General features: G+C 44.3%; 1 protein-coding gene across 13 annotated transcripts in view; it reads left to right on the top strand.

The window, feature by feature from the left end:
* The window catches only part of Ikbkg (inhibitor of nuclear factor kappa B kinase regulatory subunit gamma), a 39,760-nt gene extending 18,439 nt beyond the window's left edge, over positions 1 to 21,321 (top strand). For 3 of the 13 annotated variants that reach the window (XM_055591827.1, XM_055591826.1, XM_055591825.1), the window contains exons 3-12: positions 928 to 1,095; positions 3,844 to 4,045; positions 5,042 to 5,253; positions 8,019 to 8,137; positions 10,068 to 10,220; positions 10,920 to 10,995; positions 15,763 to 15,906; positions 16,201 to 16,343; positions 17,507 to 17,568; positions 17,888 to 21,321. In XM_055591827.1, the coding sequence (XP_055447802.1) occupies positions 3,859 to 4,045; positions 5,042 to 5,253; positions 8,019 to 8,137; positions 10,068 to 10,220; positions 10,920 to 10,995; positions 15,763 to 15,906; positions 16,201 to 16,343; positions 17,507 to 17,568; positions 17,888 to 18,030 (1,239 nt within the window). In that variant the 5' untranslated portion in view covers positions 928 to 1,095; positions 3,844 to 3,858 and the 3' untranslated portion in view covers positions 18,031 to 21,321. Of the gene's footprint in view, positions 1 to 3; positions 1,096 to 3,843; positions 4,046 to 5,041; positions 5,254 to 8,018; positions 8,138 to 10,067; positions 10,221 to 10,919; positions 10,996 to 15,762; positions 15,907 to 16,200; positions 16,344 to 17,506; positions 17,569 to 17,887 lie in introns of those variants that run through there. The other 10 variants (XM_055591829.1, XM_055591830.1, XM_055591836.1 and 7 more) reach the window with 8 other exon arrangements.
* Positions 21,322 to 21,792: the final 471 nt, after the last annotated feature.

The raw sequence follows: 21,792 nt of genomic DNA, 5'->3' as shown, positions 1-21,792 counted from the left end.
CTCCATACAGTTCTCCTTTGTCCCCATCGCCATCCCAGTCATAATGTATGGTCTAGTTTTCCTCTGGACCCCGGAGACCTGTCGCCTCCCCATGACCCCACTTCCTCTATCAGCGTAGCCACGCCTTCCTTAGCTGATTAGTCTTCTGGGCTGGGCATTCGCAGCTTCCTCTAGGCTTTTTCCATGGGGCCTGGCGGCAGAGATCCCAGTGGCAGGACCAGACCAACACTAGGGTGTTTCAGTGCGGATGCGACGCCTTGAAAATGGGGTGGGGCGAGTGTGGTTGTGGTGACGCACTACTTTAATCCCAGCAGACGGGAAGCAGAGATAGGTAGATTCAAGGCCAGCCTGATCTACATAGGGCAGCTAGGATACACTGCTTCAAAAAAAAGTGTGTGTGTATGCCTCTGTGTGTTGAGTGTGATCTTTATCAGTGAAGAGCGTTGCACTGTTCTGTTGGCCAATGCAGGCCAGTGGTCTAAGGCTTTTCTTTGGAGCAGGGTGAGGCACTATTGAATTTTCGCATCTCTAGTTAATCTCCACGGCCTCGAGTCTGTGTTTTACTTCCGGATCCCACACTTACGACACCGGAAGCCGGAAGCGGGGTTTTCCACAGCAGAAAAGGGAAAGGTGACCGCCTGATTAAGACTTTGTAGGAGCTCCGATTCTGTCGGAGCGGTCGGATCCCGCTTCTCCCGTCCTCTTCACTTCAGGCCGACTCTGCTGACAGGTGTGGTCCTCTTCTTCAAAGACAGGGCTACATCGGTGGCCATTCCGCAGCTTCCGAAGCTCCAGAGGTCCACCCCCACCCCCACCTTAGGCCCAGTTTGTTCTGCCTTATGTTTCTAGAGCATCGGTTGAGGCGCGCTGATTTGCTACCCAGGTGGGCGGCTGGTCGGCCTGATTCTTTTCTTCCCTCCACTGCAGCTGTCGCCTAAGGGCTTAGCTTAGCACCTGGTGCTAGAACTCTTCTGGTTTCGAAGACCTTTTCTGTCGATCAGATTCTTCTGAAGTACATTTTGCGATGTAGGACAGGCAGACCTCGAACTCAAGATTCTCCTGCCTCAGCCTTTCGAGCACTGGAGTAACTAACAGGTGTGTGCCAACAGGCCAAGCTGTTTATCGAACTTGAGTACATTTGAAGTCTTTAAAAAGTTTTCAAGTGTACCTTGACAGCTAAACATAGCACGTCAGTTCACTTTGCAAATGATTAGTAGTAATCTGTTTGCTTGTCCGCATACCACTTATTTGACTTGAGAATGAAAGTGTTGTCTTGGCATTTCCTAGGAAAAAGGAAGGACTGGTAGCAGGAGCAGAGAGAGCCAGGGAGGAATAGTTGGCTGAGAGGAAGGAAGGCAAGCAGGAAGGAAGGAAAGGGAATTAGGTGGTTTGGGACCTTGTAGGCTGTTGTACAGATTTTTTCTTTTACAATGGGAGAAATGGGTTCATGGTAGAGGAGAGAAGTAGTCTGAGTTATCTTTGAGGTAACTGGCTCCAGTTGGGTAAAATGAATGTAAAGGGCAAGGGAAGAAGCAAAGTATGGTGGTCTGTAAAGAGATTATTCCAGTAATCCAGGTGAAAGATGGTAGTGCTCTCAGACTTTTATTTTTGAAAAAAATTTAAATGTACAAAAGTAGAAATAATAATAGAGTAAGTTCCATGTGCACATTTCTTAGGTGTCACTATTAGCTCATAACTAACTTTAATTCACACCTCTTATAATCCTCTACCATGATTATTTTCTTTTTTAAAAAGGTGTTATTTTATGTGTAGAGCTGTTTTGCCTGTGGGTATGTATGTGTATTACATGCTTTCCTGGTGCCCAAGGAGGTCAGAAGAAGGTGTCAGATCCTCTGGGATTGGAGATACAGATGTTTGTGAGCTACCTTCTGGGTGCTGAGAACTATCCTCTGCAAATCCAGCAAGTGCTCATAACCACTGAGCCCATCATCTCTTGCTCCACCCATTATGATTTTCAATAACAGCATTATTGAAACATAATTTGTATGTTACGTACAGTATTTACTTACTGTTTGTGTGTGTGTGTGTGTGCATGCATGATGTGTACACGAACACAGGTGCCATGGCCAGAAAGTGTAGAGGTCAGAGGACAACACTGACTCAGGTATTTCTTTTCCACCTTTACTTGTGTTCTCAGGTCGCCAGGCTTGCCTAGCAAGAGCATTTATCCACTGAGCTGTCTCACTTGCCCGTAATTCAATATTTTTTGAGTCAGTCTCATGTAGATCCCTTTCCCTTGAGTTCCTAATCCACTTGAGCTGGGGTTATAGAAGGTTGTGAGCTACCCAACATGGGTGCTGGGAACTGAACTTGAGTACACTGGAAGAGCAGTGAGGACTCCTCTAACAGCTGAGCAATTTCTCCAGCCCCTTGAGAAGACTTCTAAACATCCAAGTAGTTTGATATTTGTATCTAGAATTCAGGAGTGAGGACAGCTTGGAACTGTTTGGCTATTTACCCTAAAACTGTTGCTACCCACAGATCCATCTGCTAGAGCTTACCCAGCCGACCCTACCCTCCTTTTCACCTTCAGCTTCCCGAAAAGCCTCCTCTGCTATCTCACTCTCTCAAAGGCTGATCCTGCTCAGGTTCTTTTACTTACACTGAGATTGTCCTCTTCCTGGTAGTCAGTCTTAGGCAGGATTTAGAAGGTCTCTGGATTAGCACTGTTCTGAATGCTCTCTAATCTGGTTTACAAGACAACATAAGCAAATCACGGGTCTTTTGTCTCAGACTGACACCCGAAGTTAGACTTTCAAATTTCTTAGCATACAGAATACACCAGAGGTTCCCTCCATCCTCAAAGAACACTTCTCAGGTACAGTGTGGTCTCCTGAAGTCTCTCTTACCAAACTGAGTTTTCTTGATTCCTATAAGAAGTAACCACAGGGCCTGTGGCTTAAAACAACAGAAATTTTATATCTCACAGTTCTGGAGGTCAGGAGAATAAAATCAGAGAGTAAACTAGGCTATGGTCCATCTGCAAATTGTATAAGAATATCTTTCCTGTGTCTTTCAATTATTGGTGGCTCAGTTGTTCCTTGGCTTGTGGTTATATCAATCTAGTCTCAGCTTCTGTCTTCTCATGGCCATTTCCCTGTGTTTCCACCTATTTTCCTCTTTCTTCTGTCTCGTATGTATATGTGAGGAGCTGGGAATTGAACCTAGGGCCTTATGAATGCTAGGTAAGTGCTCTACCACTGAACTACATTCCCAGACCTGTTTTGTCTGTTTTTTCAGAAGGGTACTTGTTCTTGGGGTCATAGACCATGCATGTAACTCTGTATGATCTCAATTTGAGAGCCTTAATTTTTGCCAGACAGGTTCTTACTATGTAGACCAGGCTGGTCTTGAACTCAAAAAGATTTGCCTGATTACCTTCCAAGTACTGAGATTAAAGACATATTCCACCATGCCTGACTTAAGATCCTTAATTTAACTATATCTGTAAAGACCCTCCACCCCCCCCCTGCCTCAAGTAAAGTCATATTTATAGGTTGCAGGGTTTAGGACATGGATATATCAATCATTCCGCTACATTTGGTGAGGAGCCAAGACCCTCTCCTTCTACTTGAAGGTGTGTGGGAGATATACAGCTTCCAGTATACTGTCCTTTCTCGCTATAATTCTCTTATTTTGGAATGGGAGTATTTGCTACATCTTAGACCCCAAACTGTACTTTTGTGTCTGGTTCCACTAAGACAAAATGACCGGCCTTTTGCTATGAACTGATGTTTATAGCTTCTGTACAGATTAAGTGCCTTGTGCTGTTTGAGAGAACTCTGCTCTGTGTCATGTACTCCTACTGCCTTTTTGTTCTAGACACTGTCTTTTTGGATGAGCAGGCACCTGTGGAAGAATCAGCTGAGTGAGATGGTGCAGCCCAGTGGTGGCCCAGCAGGGGATCAGGACATGCCGGGTGAAGAATCTTCTCTAGGGAAGCCAACAATGCTACATCTGCCTTCAGAGCAGGGTACTTCTGAGACCCTTCAGCGCTGTCTGGAAGAGAATCAAGAGCTCCGAGGTAAAGATTGCAGTGTGAAGGAAGCATGAAGTAAAAAAAAAAAAAAAAAAAAAAAAAAAAAAAAAAAAAAAAAAAAAAAATCAGGAAAGGCCTGGCACACTAAGGACAGAATTTCTTTTTACCTGCACCTCATTATTGGCAGGGTATGAGATCATGATGTGCCCCAGAACCAGCCAGCATTTCAAACTTAGCCATCTTCCTGCTTGGTTTCAGGTGGGGTTCTCTGTGAAGATTCACATGCAGGAAATACTGTGGTTCAAAGCCAGTACCTGGGAATGGAAAAGGGAGGGGGAAGGAGCACAAGCTGAGAAGCCACAGTGGGTAGGAGAAAAGTGGGCTGTAGGGATCAATGGGAGTAGGTTTGATCTTTCTTGGGACACAGCAAGCTTTTAGGTGGGAGGGGATATGGTTTTTCTTGGGGGAGAGAGGGTTGTTTTCCTAAGGTGGACTATGGCCTGCTCTTGGAAAGACATAGCTAGCTCCAGTGGTAGGAGATCTTTGAGTGTGTCTTCTGCGCTGGCACTGCTCCTTTCTCCTGTCACCCTCATTTTGTAAGGTGGATGTTAACTGTTCTTGAATATGCAGCTGAAAACGAAACTCAGAGTGGCTGCTAACTTCTCCTGTCTGCACCTTCTGGGCTCCCAGGCTGCAGCTAGAAACTACAGAGTGAAATTTGCCTTGGGGACTGTCTCCCTACCTCCCCAAGTCCTGCAGGCATGTTTAGGGCCCCCCATCCTGGGAGGACTGGGAATTCCTGTTCCAGGGTAGGGATACCTCCAATTGACCAGAATATAAATGCTATAAAAGAAAGTTGATTTTGATGTATTCCTTTAATGTGGATGATGTGTTTTACTAATGCATTGGAGATATTTGGGTGCATAACTCAGTGAAATTGGCTGGGAACTAGTTTGACTTCTTAGAGAAAAGCCTCCTAGTATTAGAGGAGTGCCTGGCTGTCAGGACTCACATTTCCTTTGCTATCTTCCCTGTGCCCAGATGCTATCCGACAGAGCAATCAAATGCTAAGGGAACGCTGTGAGGAGCTGCTACAGTTTCAGGTCAGCCAGCGGGAGGAGAAGGAATTCCTTATGTGCAAATTCCAGGAAGCCAGGAAGCTGGTGGAAAGACTGAGCTTGGAGAAGCTTGACCTTCGGAGGCAGAGGGAACAGGCCTTAAAGGATATGGAGCACCTGAAGAAATGCCAGCAGGTAGCTGATGGGTGGGGAGGCCTTTCTGCCCCACCTGTGTTTGAAGACCATAGTGATGCTCATGTTCCCAGAGAAAGCATGTTGTTGGGGTTCCTCAGGACCTCTTCAGGCTTGATTGCTCCCAGCTGTGAGCAGTGGGGCCAGCGTGCATAGAACACTGTCACCTAGGAAATGTGCTTGAGCCCTGGGAGCCAACGTTTATACTGGGCTCACTTTTGAAGGCATGGAGTGTTTGGGTACCTGACCCAGCTTGCTTAGTTTCAAGCCACCCTGAAGTCTACCACGCACCATACCATGTGTTCCAAAGTCCTCACAGACCCTGCCCAGACAGCCTAGCTGACCCCTAAGCCCCTAATAAATCAAGGTACTCACATCAGGTAGGATTTCCCAGGGTGCTCAGAAATGATCCCCAGGAGCCTTGGGAGGAAATATGTGACCCCAGGCCTGTAAGTTGGCCCTGTATTGCACTCTCCCTAAAGAATGGTGTGCTTAGTGTGGAGTGAGAGTATACTTCAGGACCTTTTTGGACTGGCTGTTTTCAGGACCCTAGTGACAATGGTTGAGAAGGGATTGTGCCATCTGGGAGTGACAATCTGGGGAGAAAGGGTAGGGAGGATGTGCCATAGTAAAGTTTTACATTGTGGGGCTAAGTTCACAGTGAGGCTGGGAGTACCTGGTCAAAGCATTTGCTTCTTATCTGGGGAAAGAGCAGCAAGGTATGCACACTGAGGGCTGAGACAACAGAGATTGTCCCTAGTTTTGGAGGTCAGAGGCCTAAGATGAAGGCATGTGCAGGTGGCTTCCTCACAAGAGCTGTTTTAGGTAGTACTCCAACTGTATTGTCGGTGTTGGTAATCCTTGGTGCTTCCCAACTCTCTTGTCACATGGCCTTTTCTCTTAAAATTTTTTTTATTAAATTTTATTTTGTGTACCGTGTACCTGTTCATGCCCTCACACATGTGCCATGGTGTGCACATGCGGGTCGCAGCACAACTTTCAGGAGCCAGTTCTCTCCTTCTAATGTGAATCCCAAAGATCAAACTTAGGTGGTTAGATTTCATGGCAGGCATCTTTACCCACTGAGACCGCTGAGCTGTCTCACAGCCCTCCTCTCTTTATAAGGATACCAATGTGAAACATAAAGGTGGACAGTTACTAAGGCTATGAAAACAGGTTTTGTTTCGTAACTGATGACAATGAAAGGGAAAGAGCTAGATGAGTTCTGGTGATCTGCAGAGGTAACTGGGTATTTTACCTTTTTTTGAGATTTATTTTTATTTATGTGTCTTATTTTTGTGTCTGTGTCTGTGTCTGTGTGCAAGTGCCCTTGGAGGCCAGATAGTATCAGATCTCCTCAAACTAGAATTCCAGGTGACTGTAAGCTACCAGACAGTTGTGGTGCTAGGAACTGAACTCTGGTCTTCTAAAGAGTAGCAAGTACTTTTAACCACTAAGCCATCTCTCCACCCGATGACTGAGACTTTTAAAAATGAGAATAGGGCCCAGAGTGTGGCTCAGTAATAGAATGCATTCTTTGCATGTGTGAGGCCTGAAGTTCAGTTTCTAGGACTTCAAGAAATAAAGACAGAGATAGAGCTAGAAAGAAAATGAAGGATTTACTTTACAGCCAGTCCTGAAGATACTTGATAAACCAGAGTAAGATGAAATGGGAGGAGGACCTCCCCTATCAGTGGACTTGGAAAGGGGCAAGGAGAAGATGAGGGAGGGAAGGTGGGATTTGGAGGGAATGAGAGAGGGGGCTACAGCTGGGATACAAAGTTAATAAACTGTAACTAATATTAAAAAAACAAAAAAAGAAAAAAAAAAAGAAAATGAAGGATTTGGTCAGAGGAAGGAGCTCAAGTGCCTGACAAAGGAAATTAGTGTCAATGTGATGAGACCAGTGTCATTACAGGCTTGTACAATCAAAGGTAGTTTTTTTTTTTTTTTTTTTTTTTTTTTTTTTTTTTACCATACTTGGAGACTAGAAGTCTAAGTCCTTTCCCTACTGATGATTCCATTTCAAAGGAGTTGCAGTCAGGTTTTTGAGACAGGGTTAGGGTCATAGGAAATACATAGGCTTTGAGAAGGATAGAGGAAGGAGTCATGGCTGGCAAGGCTTCTAGCAAAGGTCAAGCCTATGTCAAGTGTCAGTTTCTTTAACATTTAAAAGTAGGATCCACGAAGGGGCCTGGAACATTATAGGAATGTCATCTTAAACTGTTTGAATACATGTTAAAGTTTGGTCAACCTTAAAGTTTGGCTGAGCTGATCATGGTTTACACTCAGAAGAGACTGTTATTAGTTGGTTTCTCTCCTTTCACCATGTGGATTTTGAAGATCAAACTCAGATTATAGGCCTTGGTAGCAAGTATCTTTACTCAATGAGCCTTCTTGCTGGTTTAGTGCTCAGTATTTAAAAAAAAAAATCTAGTCTCCTTTGTCATACTGAAACTTCTCACTTGTTGTATGTATGGACTAGGTGTTTATTTTTGTTGCTGTATTTGAGTCTGGTCTCTTTTTACAGAGTCTCAAAGAGACTGAGAAAAGTTCATTACCAGCTGAGAGTCAAGGTTGGTGACTGGGGGAAGACAGATAGCCACTGGGCTAATGAGGTTCCAAAGTATCTAGGTTTATAGGTGCTGAGAGGCAAGAGAAGCCCTTGATACATCAGCGGCTTAAAGGCTGCCTCAGGTCTTAGGGAAGTCAAAAGTGGGCATCATGGGAGAAAGCAGCACTGATAGGAAATGACCTTTCTCTTACAGCAGATGGCTGAGGACAAGGCCTCCGTGAAAGCCCAGGTGACATCACTGCTGGGAGAACTCCAAGAGAGCCAGAGTCGTTTGGAGGCTGCCACCAAGGAACAGCAAACTTTAGAGGGAAGGTGAGTGGGGAGGAGAAGCTAGCCCAGTGGGCCCCTTCCAGGATTTGGAATGAGGCAAATGTAGGTGCCCCTAGGAATTCCTCTGTCCTCTGAGAAGAATGACTGACAATCTTTTCCTAAATTCCCTGACGCTCTCAGGGCTGCCTTGTGAGAGCCCTGGCCAGCTATCCAGGAATCTAGTTCCAGCTGTTGCTTCTAGGCTCTGACTCTTTATTGGGTGCTTATTTAGGATTTCTATTGCTGTGAAGAGACACTATGACCATGGAAACTCTTGTAAGGAAAACATTTAATTGTAGCTTGCTTATATTCCGAGGTTTAGTCCATTATTTTCGTGGTGGGAAACATGGCGGCAAGCAGACAGACATGGTGCTAGAGAGGTAGCTGAGAGTTACACATTTGGATTGTCAGGCAGCAGGAACAGTGAGTGAGCTACTGGGCCAGGCTTGATCATTTGAAACCTAAGCCCACCCCTAGTGATTCACTTCCCAACAAGGCTGCACATATTCCAACAAGGCCACATGTCCTAATCCTTTCAAATAATGCTACTCCTATGAGCCTAGGGGAGGAATTTTCATTCAAACCATCACATTGGGATTCAACTTATTCTTTAAGAAGCACTGTAGGGCCCCTAAGATCATACTTAAGAGCTTACTCTCCAGACTGATACGCAGTGGGATTCTACCAAGGCAGAAAGTCCTAGGTGAAGAAGAATGAATACATCCAGTCATTTCCACGAAAAGCACAGAGCCCTCATGAACTACTTTTTATTAGAGACTCTGGACCCCATGTTTCTGTTGGGAATTGGTCAGGTTGGCATCCTCTGCCAGGCATGTACCAACATTTCTGATTCCTGGCAGAAAACTGAGTTTGGCTGGTTTTGTCAGCTAGTGTCCTTGGGACTGTCACTCACTTTCTTTTGCCAAGGGGATTGGGTTGTCACATGGGATTATTGAGTCACAGGCATGGCCACTATTGTGCCTCTCATACTGCCTTGCTGCTGTCCTCTAGGTAGTTGGTGAAGCTAATAGGGTAACCCTGGCCCTCTCAGTGCAGTAGATAGTCATTGTGTTTGTAGAGAAGTGGGTTGGGGCTCCTATCCTGTGGGAGGGAGGAGAGTTAAACTTGCGTTTAGAGACCACTGGTGGTGGGTGGGTGGGGGAAGGGCAGTGTGAGACTAGGACAAAGGGGAGCAGGCCCAGTCCAGACCTGCTTTAGCAGAATTGAGGTGATCTGCCTTCAGAGGTCTTCCTCAAGAGACCCATTCTTTTGTAATGAGCACATAGGACACAGGGAGATACCAGGGTGCTGAGGAGTTGGAGGAAAACTGTGGGGTGTTATGGGCCAGGGTTAGAAGATAAGTGGACCATGGATGATATAAGTGAGACAACATAAGCTTTTACAGTATAGAGGGAGAGATGAATTCTCTGTGGAGACTATTGATGCGGTGTCCTACACCGTGAGGCTGTATAACCCAGGTATGGAACCTGAGCCTCAAATGAGGGTGCCTGGGACTTCAGCTGAGTTGTGAGTATCACAGTACTTCCTGCCTATCCCTGAGCTCAGTGCTAATGAGCTCAGATGGCAGTCTACCCTGATGCTTCTAGAACAGTCTCTTGACATCCCTTTACCCAGACTGCTTTGGTACCTTTCCAGGGACTCCTCCCACCTGGTCCAGCAGCAGTTTAGGACGCAGGTACCTTATCCTCTTCTTAGTCTACCTCCTTTCCAACTGCACATGACTGTTGGGCCCCTGCGTAGAGGCAATACATGTCAGGAGATGTTTTGTATTTTACATATTCCAACTGCTGTCTTGACATGGTCCCTTTACCCTGCCACCAGAATCAGCTCTCAGACACAGGTTATTCAGGACCCTTCTACAGTCTGCCCTGCTCACAGTTCCCTCAGCATGTTCTCTTTTGTTGCATATCAGGATGCGAGCTGTTAGTGAGCAGGTCAGACAGCTGGAGAGTGAGCGGGAAGCCCTGCAGCAGCAGCATAGTGTGCAGGTGGACCAGCTGCGCATGCAGAACCAGAGTGTGGAGGCTGCCCTTCGAATGGAGCGACAGGCTGCCTCAGAGGAAAAGTGAGTGGCTGGTAGACTCGGGACCAAGAGATCAGAGGACCCGTGGTGCTTTCTGCCTTCTGGAGAGTCCTGGTAGGAACTGGCTGTGTAGAGAAGGGCCAATTTTCTCCCCCTGCCTTGTTAATGACAGAGTCAACTATTACATGTAAACAGAAATATTTTCCATTCACACTCATAGTTTATTGTGTGTCCTACATAGGTTCTTTTCACCAGAGTTAAAATAGGCTCTTGGTGTAAGGAAAGCAATGAGCTATAGTGGCTTTAAGTTGTCCCTAAAGACTCCTTATCTGGTCTACAATGCCTGTACAGGTTCTCAACCGGCTATTGGCATCTGGTTTAGCATCCTTTTGGGTTTCCTTTAATTTAGAACAATGTCCCTTTATTTTCTTTTCTGTGCTAGAGATAGAGTGTAGGGCCTTAAGCACACTAGGGCACAGGTTCTACTCCTGAGTTGTACTCTAGCCCTTGTTAGAAACATTCCAGGACTTTGGCTTTAAGGAAAGCATGAACTATGTAGTAGCCAAGTCAGTTGAAGTGAATCCTTGCAGTTAGCAAAGCTGGCCTTAAGAGTTGATGGCCTCAGGAACCCAGATATAATCCAGAAAGCCCACACTTCAGCTATTTTATGGGACAAGAAGGAAGAGGGTGAAACTTTAATATGCAGTCTGTGGCTGTATTCCTTTTGCTCCTTTTGCACAGGCGGAAGCTGGCTCAGTTGCAGGCAGCCTATCACCAGCTCTTCCAAGACTATGATAGCCACATTAAGAGCAGCAAGGTGAGTGACGAACACAAGTTCATAAGTATGACTGCCCTGGGCTTTCCAGGGAGAGGCTTTTTTCTTCTTTTCTTAGGGTACCTGAAGGTGAGCAGTATGACCTTTGAGATCTAGAGCACCTAGCTTTTGAAAGGGTCTCTCAAGTTGTCTGACACCGTCATTGGGGCTGCAGCTGTGACAGTTTATGGATAGCCACAAGGAGATGAGACACATCCACAGGACATCACTAGGATATCTGTGTCTAGGACCTTCAGATAAGGTCTGTGGCAGGGCTATTTTTCTGCATAGCCAATCCTTCATGCTTAGAGCCATGAAGAGTCCTAGACACATTTCTTCTCTAAAACATTTTTTTCTCTAAAAACATTTTGATATTTATTTAATATAAAGAAGTATTTTGCCTCCATATATGTATGTGCACTGTGTGTGTGTGCTTGGTACATGCTGAAGATAGAAAAGAGTGATAGATTTCCTGGAACTGGAGTTATAAACAGTTGTGAGCCATGTGAGTACTGAAGACTGAACAATAAACATTCTTAACAGCTGAGCCATCTTTCCAGCCTCTCTAGTTTCCTCAGAAACATTTCTGAGGTGGCTCAGAGCTTGTCAGTTCTAGTGATAACTTTGTGTGTGTGCCTATTCACAAATATATGTGAAGGTTGGAGGACATCATTGGTGTTATTCCTCAGGAGCTATACATGCCCAGCTCTTTTTCCTATGTGGGTTCTGGGGCTTGAATTGAGGTCCTCACAAGTACTTTATTAACTGAGCTATCTCCCTCACCCATACTTTTTCAGTTTTTTAAAGATGGTGTCATAACCCAGGCTGGCCTTGAACTCTTAGGTGGCTGAACTGGCCTTGAACTCCTGATCCTTTTGCCTCCATCTTCCATGTGCTGAGATTCCAGTGTGTGCCACTATGACCAACATTGTAGTGGTCACATTTTTTTTTAAACAGTAAAGTTTATTAGCTGTCCTCCTCTTTCTAAATAGAAATAGACAGAATGGACTGTTGATAATTCTTTACAACTCAGTAAGTCATATAAAAAAATGTAACAAGGTTGTCAAAAGCTCACATATTGATTCTGGGCTTGGTGGCAGATACCTATAATCCCAGCATTCTGGAGGTAAGGCAGGCATATCATCATGAGTTAGAGGTCAACCTAGTCAACAGATTGAGTTCTAGCACAGCCAGGGATATGTACAGTCTCAAAACAAAACAAAACAAAACAAACAAACAAAAAAACAGAAGAACCACCCCCAAAACAAAAACAGCCCTCCCCACTAAATAAACAACTCCAGAGAGCAATGGGGAGCTAAATGATATTAGTAGACTAGAGAAACTGATTTATGAAGGCATTGCTGCTTCTCACTAAAATTTCTTAAAAATGTTTACCATAAAGATCTGTGAAGTTCTAGAACAGTGTGGCTATGCAAGATGAAATGTCTGAAGAGGGATTCACAAAAATAGGAGTTTCTCTGTTTTTTTCTGTTAATAAAATGAGGAGAAATAGAAGGAAAGGCAGAAGAGCAAAATAAAGCTCTATGATGTATGTGTGTGTGTATGTGTGTGTACAACTGTGCAAAAAATAGTTCTCATAGTTGCAGAGTTTAAACAAAATTTTATATTTTTATACATTTATTTTAACAAAATAGGCAGTTATTGTGGATAAAATTTGACTCCTCCCTAACTTAGGCTAAGAAAACCATACAATGGAAAAAAAGATAACATGTTCAACAAATGGTGCTGGTCTAACTGGGTATCTACATGCAGAAAAATGCAAATAGACCCATACTTATCCCCCTGCACAAAAATAAAGTCTGAGTGGATCAAAGACCTCAACATAAAACCAGACACATTAAACCTGTTAGAAGAAAAAGTGAAGAACCTTGACCTTACTGGCACAGGAGACAAGTTCCTGAACGGAATACCAACAGCATAGGCTCTAAGACCAAAAATCAATAAATAGGACCTCATGAAACTGAAAAGCTTCTGTAAAGCAAAGGACACTGTCATCAGAACAAAATGACAGCCTACAGACTGGGAAAAGGTCTTCACCAACCCTACATCTGGCAGAGGGCTAATATCCAGAACTGAATATAAAGAACTGAAGAAGTTAAACAGCAACAAATCATGTAATCCAATAAAAAATGGGGTACAGAACTAAATAGAGAATTCTGAATAGAGGAATATTTAATGGCAGAGAAACACTTAAAGAAATGCTCAACATCTTTAGTTATCAGGGACATGCAAATTAAAACAATCCTGAGATTTCACCTCACACCCATCAGAATGGCTAAGATCAAAAACTCAAGGAACAGCACATACTGGAGAGGATGTGGAGAAAGGGTACCCTCCTTCATTGCTGGTGGGAATGTAAATTTGTACAATCACTTTGGAAATCAATCTGACACTTTTTCAGACAATTAGAAATAGGGTTACCTCAAGATCCAGCTATACCCACTCCTAGGCACATATCCAAAATATACTCAAGTATATAACAAGGACATTTGTTCAACCATGTTTGTAGCAGATTAATTCATAATAGCAAGACTTTGGAAACAACCCAGATGTTCTCAACTGAGGAATGGATACAGAAATTGTACATTTACACAATGGAATACTACTCAGCAATTAAAAACAAGGAAATCATGAAATTTGCAGGCAAATGGTGGGACCTGGAAAAAGATCATCCTGAGTGAGGTATCCCAGAAGCAGAAAGATACACATGGTATATACTCACTTAGACGTGGATATTAGACATATAATATAGGATAAACATACTAAAATCTTTACACCTAAAGAAGCTAAGCAAGAAGGAGGACCCTGGGTAGGATGATTAATCCTCATTTAGAAGGCAAATGGGATGGACATTGGAAGTGGGAGAAAGCAGGGAACAGGATAGGAGCCTACCACAGAGGGCCTCTGAAAGACCTAGCAGAGATTTGAAGTAGATGCTGAGATTCATAGCCAAACTTTGGGCAGAGTGCAGGGAATCATATGAAAGAAGGGGAAGTTAGAAAGACCTGGAGAGGGCAGGAACTTGACAAGGAGAGCAACAGAAACAAAAATTCTGGGCCCAGGGGTCTTTTCTGAAACTGATACTCCAAACATGGACCATGCATGGAGATAACCTAGAACTCCTGCACAGATGTAGCCCATAGACTCAGTCTCCAAGTAGGTTCCCTGGTAATGGGAGCAGGGGCTGTCTCTGACATGAACTCAGGGACAGACTCTTTGATCACCTCCCCCTGAGGGAGGAGCAGCCTTACCAGGCGAAAGAGGAAGACAGTGCAGACAGTCCTGATGAGACTTGATAGGCTAGGGTCAGAGGGAAGGGGAAGAGGAACTCCCCTGTCAGTGGGCTAGGGGAGGGGCATAGTGAGATAAGGTGGATAGAGGGTGAGATTGGGAGGAGCTGAGGGAAGGGGCTACAGCTGGGATACAAAGTGAATAAATTTTAATAAATAAAAAGAAAACATAGGGAAACACACAAATAAAAATTTAGGCTAAGAACTGGATGCCATAATGATTATTATATCTCCATGGGAGTATTTTTTTTTCTTCTGCAGTTATCACTGAATTTTTTAACCTTCTATGTAAAAGGTGAGCATCTCTAGCACCTAAATATGGCCTTAATTTATAAAATGTATGAACAACTTTTGAAAGACTATAAATAGTGTTGCACAAGTAGATTAAAAATACTTGAACACTATTATTCTTAGCAAATGCTTTAAGGGAGGGCTTAAACAATAAAACATGAAGACCTTTATGCAGAAAAATCCCTCATTAAATGAGTTAACTCAGGTACTAATTTAAAAATAAAAACATTTTTGTCTAAAATTTAAATAATAATAGAAGTGAACTGAGAAAAGACCTTGAAAGCTAACACAAATTGTGCATAGTTAAACAGAGTTAGTGGTCACTTTTTAAGAAGGATATTGTCAACTATAATGTACTCATAGAAGATTTGTAAGGATTAAGCATGAAACCAGGTCACAGGATGAAGAATTAGTTATATGGCTGCTTAAGGGATTAGAAAGATGATTCAGTGGTTAAGAAAACTTGCTGTTTCTTCGTAGGACCCAAGTTTTGTTCCCCGCCACCTGCAACTCTAGCCTTGGTAGATCTAATTAATACCATCTCTGACTTCTGTGGGTACACACACACACACACACACACACACACACACACACACACACACAGGGAGACATAAATTAAAATCTTTAAAAATGGCTGCTTTAATCCCAGGAGGGAATTCCTGGTTGAGAGCATGTGTACATGTTTATAGGGTGTGTGTGATGAGCAGACCTTTGACCAAGTGGCAGAGTGGAAGGACCCAGGGTTTCAGCCTTGCCTGGTGTATGGTAGGACTGGAGCCTGGATGGTTAGTACATAGTACTTACTTGCTGTGAGTGGGAAGCCTCAGGAGGGATGGTGGCTTCTGTTCTTGAAGGGTCAAGGGGAAGGCTGCCTAGCTGGGGATTCTCTGAAGGAAATGACACAGAGTAGGAGGCAGTGCTTATAGCCTGAGAGTTCCTATCAGTCTTAAGATCTTTGTGCAGCCTAAGAAAGACCTCAGCATTTCTTCTGTACTATAGGGCCACAACAGGATGCAGTCTTCTCCCTGCACATATTAAGATCTGAAGTCCAAAGGTCCGGCTTTGTTCCAGCATTTCCTTCTTAGTTCTTAGAACAGTGGCCAGCCAGGCAAGTAGTTTGGTCCCACTGTAGGCCAAGAGACTGCCAGAATTCTTTGTCCTTCTCTAGGGCATGCAGCTGGAAGATCTGAGGCGACAGCTTCAGCAAGCCGAGGAGGCCCTGGTAGCAAAACAGGAATTGATTGATAAGCTGAAAGAGGAGGCTGAGCAGCACAAGATTGTGATGGAGACTGTACCAGTCCTGAAGGCCCAGGTGAGGTCTCTGTTCCAGCCTGCTTACCATATGAGTAGCCTTCCCACCCAGGCCATAGGGTCTTGTGTACCTTTTTGGCACCATTTTGTAGTGGCCTCTCTTAGTCTTCTTGACTCCTTTGCATTGTTACTTGACCTCTTGGTGTTCCTGGGATCACAGGCTTTCATATCTGTTCCTGGTATACTATCATGGAGTCCTAGGGGACAGGACAGGGCTCCATTCCTCCGGGATATGGTATAGAATGCTTGAAGGGCAGGTGATGGATGGTAGGCATACCTCTGTTCTTTTTGCCAGGCGGATATCTACAAGGCTGACTTCCAAGCTGAGAGACATGCTCGGGAGAAGCTGGTGGAGAAGAAGGAACTTCTGCAGGAGCAGCTTGAGCAGCTACAGCGTGAATTCAACAAGCTGAAAGTTGGCTGCCATGAGTCAGCCAGGTGGGCCTTTAAGAGTGTAGCCAGGAGCACAGCCACACACAGAGAAAGTGGATACCGGTAGTAGCTACAGGAGATTGATGGCTCTTGGCAGTTGTATTGAGTTTCCTATACCTCCTGCTGCTCTCCCTGTGTCCTGTCCTTCCAGCAATTACCTTTCCCACTGGTCCAGCCAGAAACTTCACAGCAATGCATGTATTGAGATGGCATTTCCAGCCCAAAGTTCCAAAATCCTTCCACAGTCTTCCACAAAACAACATGGTCATGTCTGTCTCAGCAATTCCCCAAGAACCTATTACTATTGTCTGTCTTAGTTTGGTTGCTACTGCTGTGATAAACACCATGACCAAAAGCAACTTGTGGAGGAAAGGGTTTATTTCAACTTATAGTTGCAATCATGGAGGGGAGTCAAGTCAGGAACTTGAGATGGGAACTGAAGCCAAAACCATGGAAGAACTGCTTTTTGGCTTGTTCTCCGTGGCTTGCTTGGTTTGCTTTCTTAGAAAACTCAGGTGCTTACCCAAGGAGTGGCACCATCCCTAGGGAACTAGGCCCTCCCACATGAGTGTTCAATGAAGAAAATGCCCCACAGACTTGCTGACAGGCCAATCTAATGGGGTATTTAGTCATTTGGGATTCCCTTTTATCAGATGACTCCAGCTTTTAAAAAAAATATTTATTATTTAAATAATAAATTATTTTTAAAAATAATTCTTTTTATTTATTATTTAAATAATATTTTATTTAATAATAAATACTTTTTAAAATCAATATTTAAATAATAAATTGTTTAAAAATATTTATTATTTTAAAAATATTTATTATTTATTATTTATATAGCACTCTGCCTGCATATGTGCCTGCGTGCCAGAAGAGGGCGTCAGATTTCATTATAGATGGTTATGAGCTACCATGTGGTTGCTGGGAATTGAACTCAGGACCTTTGGAAGAACAGAGAGTGTTCTTAACCTCTGAGCCATCTGTCCAGCCCACAAAAATATTCTTAAAGTATACTGATGATTGGACATGCTGAATAGAGTAAAACCCACTGAACGATACAGCTTAAATTGCTGAACTGTATGGTACATGAATTATATCTCAATGGAAGTATTTATTCATAAAAAAAGCCCCACAGACATTGATTGAATGCTTTCTGTTTTTCAAAGGATTGAGGATATGAGGAAGCGGCATGTAGAGACTTCCCAGCCCCCTTTACTCCCTGCTCAGGGTGAGTGAACAGGTGGTAGATGCTGGGAGGAGATGGGCAGGGGGGCAGAATGTTGTGCTGAGGAAAAGCCTGTGTTGGCTTCTCTGGTGCTGTGATGTGGGGAGGTCCTGTTGGCCACCCCAGTCAGTAGCCCACATCACTTTGAGTCAAAAGAAAAACTGCTGGTAGAGGTTGCTCCCAGCCACACATGTAGTCAGATATGGTGGTATCAATAGGTCTCAGACCTTGTTAGCTCCTCCTTCTCTTTGAGGTCTACCCAGGCTGTGCATGAAGCCCACTTAGCTATCCTGTGTTCTTTTTTTTTTTTTTTTCTTCTCAGCTCACCACTCCTTTCATTCGCCCTTGTCCAACCAGCGGAGGATCCCTCCTGAGGAACCACCTGACTTTTGTTGTCCCAAGTGCCAGTATCAGGCTCCTGATATGGACACTCTGCAGATACACGTCATGGAGTGCATAGAGTAGGGTCAACAGATGCAAGGCCACCTGTAATACCATGTCCCAAACTATGCAACTGTGCTTTCCTGTTCCACCTGTATAGTCCACGATTAAGGGCTGTCAAAAAGTGGGCCCCAGGACCTAGCAGAACCCCTGCTTTACCCTTTTGGTGGTCTGTTAGTTCTCTATTAAGGTAAAGAGCCCCAGTCAGGGCTGTTTTTCCCCCCTTTTCTTCTGTGTGCCTGAGCCACTTGCCTCTGGTGGCTTCTCCCTTCCTCTTCTCCCATTTTCCTAGGGAGTCCAGAATGGAGGTCAGGGGCTCTCAGGGAGCACCCCTTCTCCAAGCAGGGCTGGGTGCAGCTCTTCTTCCCTCCAGCTGATGCCTTTCTTGCCTGGGAGTGGCAGGCTCTCTTTCCAGGGCATGTGGCACTTAGGTTCATAACGTGTTGCCTGTGATAGACATTTGGGAGTATTCTGTCTTTTTGCTACTGTAAGTAATGGTGCAGTGAAAGTACTTGTGCACTGATCTGTGTGTACCTTTAGGACAGATGCTTAGATGTGGCATTGGAGCCTTGCCATGGTAGAGGTCGGCAGACCTTTGAGTTTCTACCATCTGCTAGACGTGTAGTTCTTTTGTAAATAGTGTGCTTAAGTGTCTTTTTCTGGGGTATATGGGTCTTTTTTAATTCCTTTGATGTAACGTGACTTTTCATAATTCCTAGCCATCTTTGATGATCAGCCAAGTTAGTTCTTGACTATCACAGAAACTGTACACCTTGTTCCACTTTGTGTTACTGTTTTGGGAACTAGAAGCTGTTATATACTTCTACTTAACCATTCTTTAATTTTTTTTTTTTTTGGCTTTGGAGTTATGACTGCTTTGTGTTTTGATAAAAGGATATTTCACATACACTTTTGTTCTAGCCCCAGTGTGCTCTTGTTTTTGCCAAGCGCATTGTTGCCTTGTATGAATGGTGGTGGCCATAGTTCACACTCCAGGAGTTTGTGATGGCATGTTTTTCACCAGCCCAGAAGACCTGTCTTGGGAACCATTTAGCATTGACTGGCAGATTATGAAAAAAGGAATGCGTCATTTTCTTTACAAGGTTCTAGACATTTCTGAAACCTTACAGTCATTAGTATTACCCTTGGCAATTCTAGTAAAGGAAAGAAAGTTGGAGTTGAAAACTTTGCTAATCCTCAGGCCTGAAATCCTTCCTGCCCTCCTGCAAACTTTCATGGTTCTGAGTGGGATCAGTAAATCCATGCACAGGTTTTTATTCACAGAGCTTCTTTCCCAATAGGAGTGAGAAAGCTGAGTAGAATTCAGACTTTTTTTTTCTGCTTTTTTATTTTAATTTTTTTAAATTTTTTATTAATTACACTTTATTCATTTTGTATCCCCCCATAAGCCCCTCCCTCCTCCCCTCCCCATCCCACCCTCCCTCCCCTTTCTGCATGCATGCCCCTCCCCAAGTCCACTGATAGGGGAGGTTCTCCTCTTCTTTCTGATCTTAGTCTATCAGTTCTCATCAAAAGTGGCTGCATTGTCCTCTACTGTGGCCTGGTAGGGCTGCTCCCCCCTCAGGGGGAAGTGATCAACAAGCAGGCCAATCAGATTATGTCAGAGGCAGTCCCTCTTCCCATTACTATGTAAACCACTTGGACACTGAACTGCCATGGGCTACACCTGTGTAGGGGTTCCAGGTCATCTCCATGAATAGTCCTTGGTTGGAGTATGATTTTCTGGGAAGTTCCCTGTGTTCAAATTATCTTGTTCTGTTGCTCTCCTTGTGGAGTTCCCGTCCCCTCCAGCTCTTACTATTTCCCACTTCTTACATAAAATTCCATTCACTCTGCCCATCAGTTGGCCATCAGGCTCAGCATCTGCTTTGACAGTCTATACTGCAGAAGCTTTCAGAGGCCCTCTGTGGCAGGTTTCAAGGTTGTTTCCTGTTTTCTTCTGGCTTTCAGAGGCCCTCTGTAGCAGGTGAATTCAGACTTTTAAAAAGGATTTAAAAAGTAAGCCTGAGCCTGGGGACTTCCACAGAATTCTCAGAGATGGGGAGCAGATTTTCCATTTCCTAATTCCCAGGTATCTAATGGGCAGCTCTTTGGGAAAATATTAAAGAACAGATAAGTTCTTTGTTTATGAGTTTTTCTTTTTTTAATTATTTTAATTTTAATTTTTTTCTTCACAATTTATTCATTGTATATCCTGATTGAAACCCCCTCCCTCAATTCCTCCCAGTCTCATCCTCCCCCCCTCTTCCCCACTATCCTCTTCCCCTAGTCCACTGAAAGGGGGAGTTCTCCACCATTGCCAACTGTCCATAGTTTGTTAAGTCTCACCAGGACTGCTTGGATCCTCTTCCTCTGTGGCCTGGTAAGGCTGTATCACCAAGAACGAGTGATCAAAGTGTAGGTAACTGAGTTCATGACAGAGGCAGTTCCTGTTCCCCTCACTTGGAGATCCACAGGGAGACTGAGCTGCCAATCGGCCACATCTGAGCAGGGGGCCCTCTCCATGCATGGTCCTCCATTGGTGCATCAGTCTCTGCAGGACCCCCTGGGCTCAGATCCTTTAGCTTTGTTGATCTCCTTGTGGGGGTCCTGTCCCCTCCATGTCCCTCTATCCCCACCCTCCTCTTCTTCTACAAGACTCCATGTGCCTGCTCAAAGTTTGTCCATGAGTCTCAGCATCTGCTTCCATCCCCCGTTGGGTAGATCCTTTCAGAGGACCCTCTATAGTAGGCTCCCGTCCTGTTTCCTCTCTTTCACTGCATCTAGTGTCTATCCTGTTTGCCATTCTGAATGAGATTTAAGCATCCTCCCTAGGGTCCTCCTTAGTGACTAAGCCTCCAGTTCCAGGAACAAGATCATAAAATCTCCCACCCAAGAAACAGCATAGAGATAAGCGCAAAAATGCAAAGGGACATCTGTTCTGGGCAGCCTTATCTTGTGGTAGAACATTCTTAATACAACAATGTAGCCCACTGACCACCTAGACTGGTTGCAAGCCCTTAAACCCTTGTGATTTCCCTGCAGCCCACCAGTTTGAGCCAGTTTGGGCCAGTTTAGAGAGCCCCCAACCTCTAATCAGGCTCTAGCTAGCCATAGCCAATCATAGATGTACTTATACCCTTGCTTTTTATGTGCACCAATCATGATAAAGATGACCTATCTGTCACTGAAAATTACCCAAGTTTCCTATAAGAAGACCTGTGCACCTTTGTGTAGGGTTGCCATTTTGCCTGGATGGTGGCCCCAGCATGCTGGTGTTCTGCAGAATAAATGCCCTTTGTTGTTTGCATGCTACTTGAGTCTGGGGTCGTTCTTTTAGTGTCTTCTGGACCTTAACTTATCGTGCTTTGGCTGGAAATCACTGAGGCCCCCTACTCAAGTAGTAAGGTGTTTAAGGGGAACCCATGACTTCCCCACCAATCTGTAAGTGAGTTAGGAGGACACGCCCTATTAGAGATACTGGTTTGGTTTATGTTTTGTGTTTCTTTGTGTCTGTGTTCTTGTTTCTGGTGTTTACTTTCTTGGTTTTGGTTTCCTTTTGCAAAAGGAGTTGGAATGGGCCCTTGGGATTAGGGGATGTGCTGGAAAATCCCCAGCCTGAGGTATGGAAGATGTTCCTGTCACGTCTTTGGGAGAACTTGAGGGTTCTCATTTGGCTTTGGTTTTGGATCCCTCTCTGGAAGAATGTGATAGCTCTCAGTTGTTCTTGGGGTCCTCTTCAAAAGAGCGTGACAGCTCTCAATTGGATCTGGATCCGGCAAAGGG

The sequence above is a fragment of the Psammomys obesus genome, unplaced genomic scaffold, assembly GCF_907164565.1.
Source record: "Psammomys obesus unplaced genomic scaffold, mPsaObe1.curated_primary_1811, whole genome shotgun sequence".
Lineage (NCBI taxonomy): Eukaryota > Metazoa > Chordata > Mammalia > Rodentia > Muridae > Psammomys > Psammomys obesus.
The sequence above is the reverse complement of the archived record's forward strand: the minus strand, read 5'-3'. Positions and strand labels throughout refer to the sequence as shown.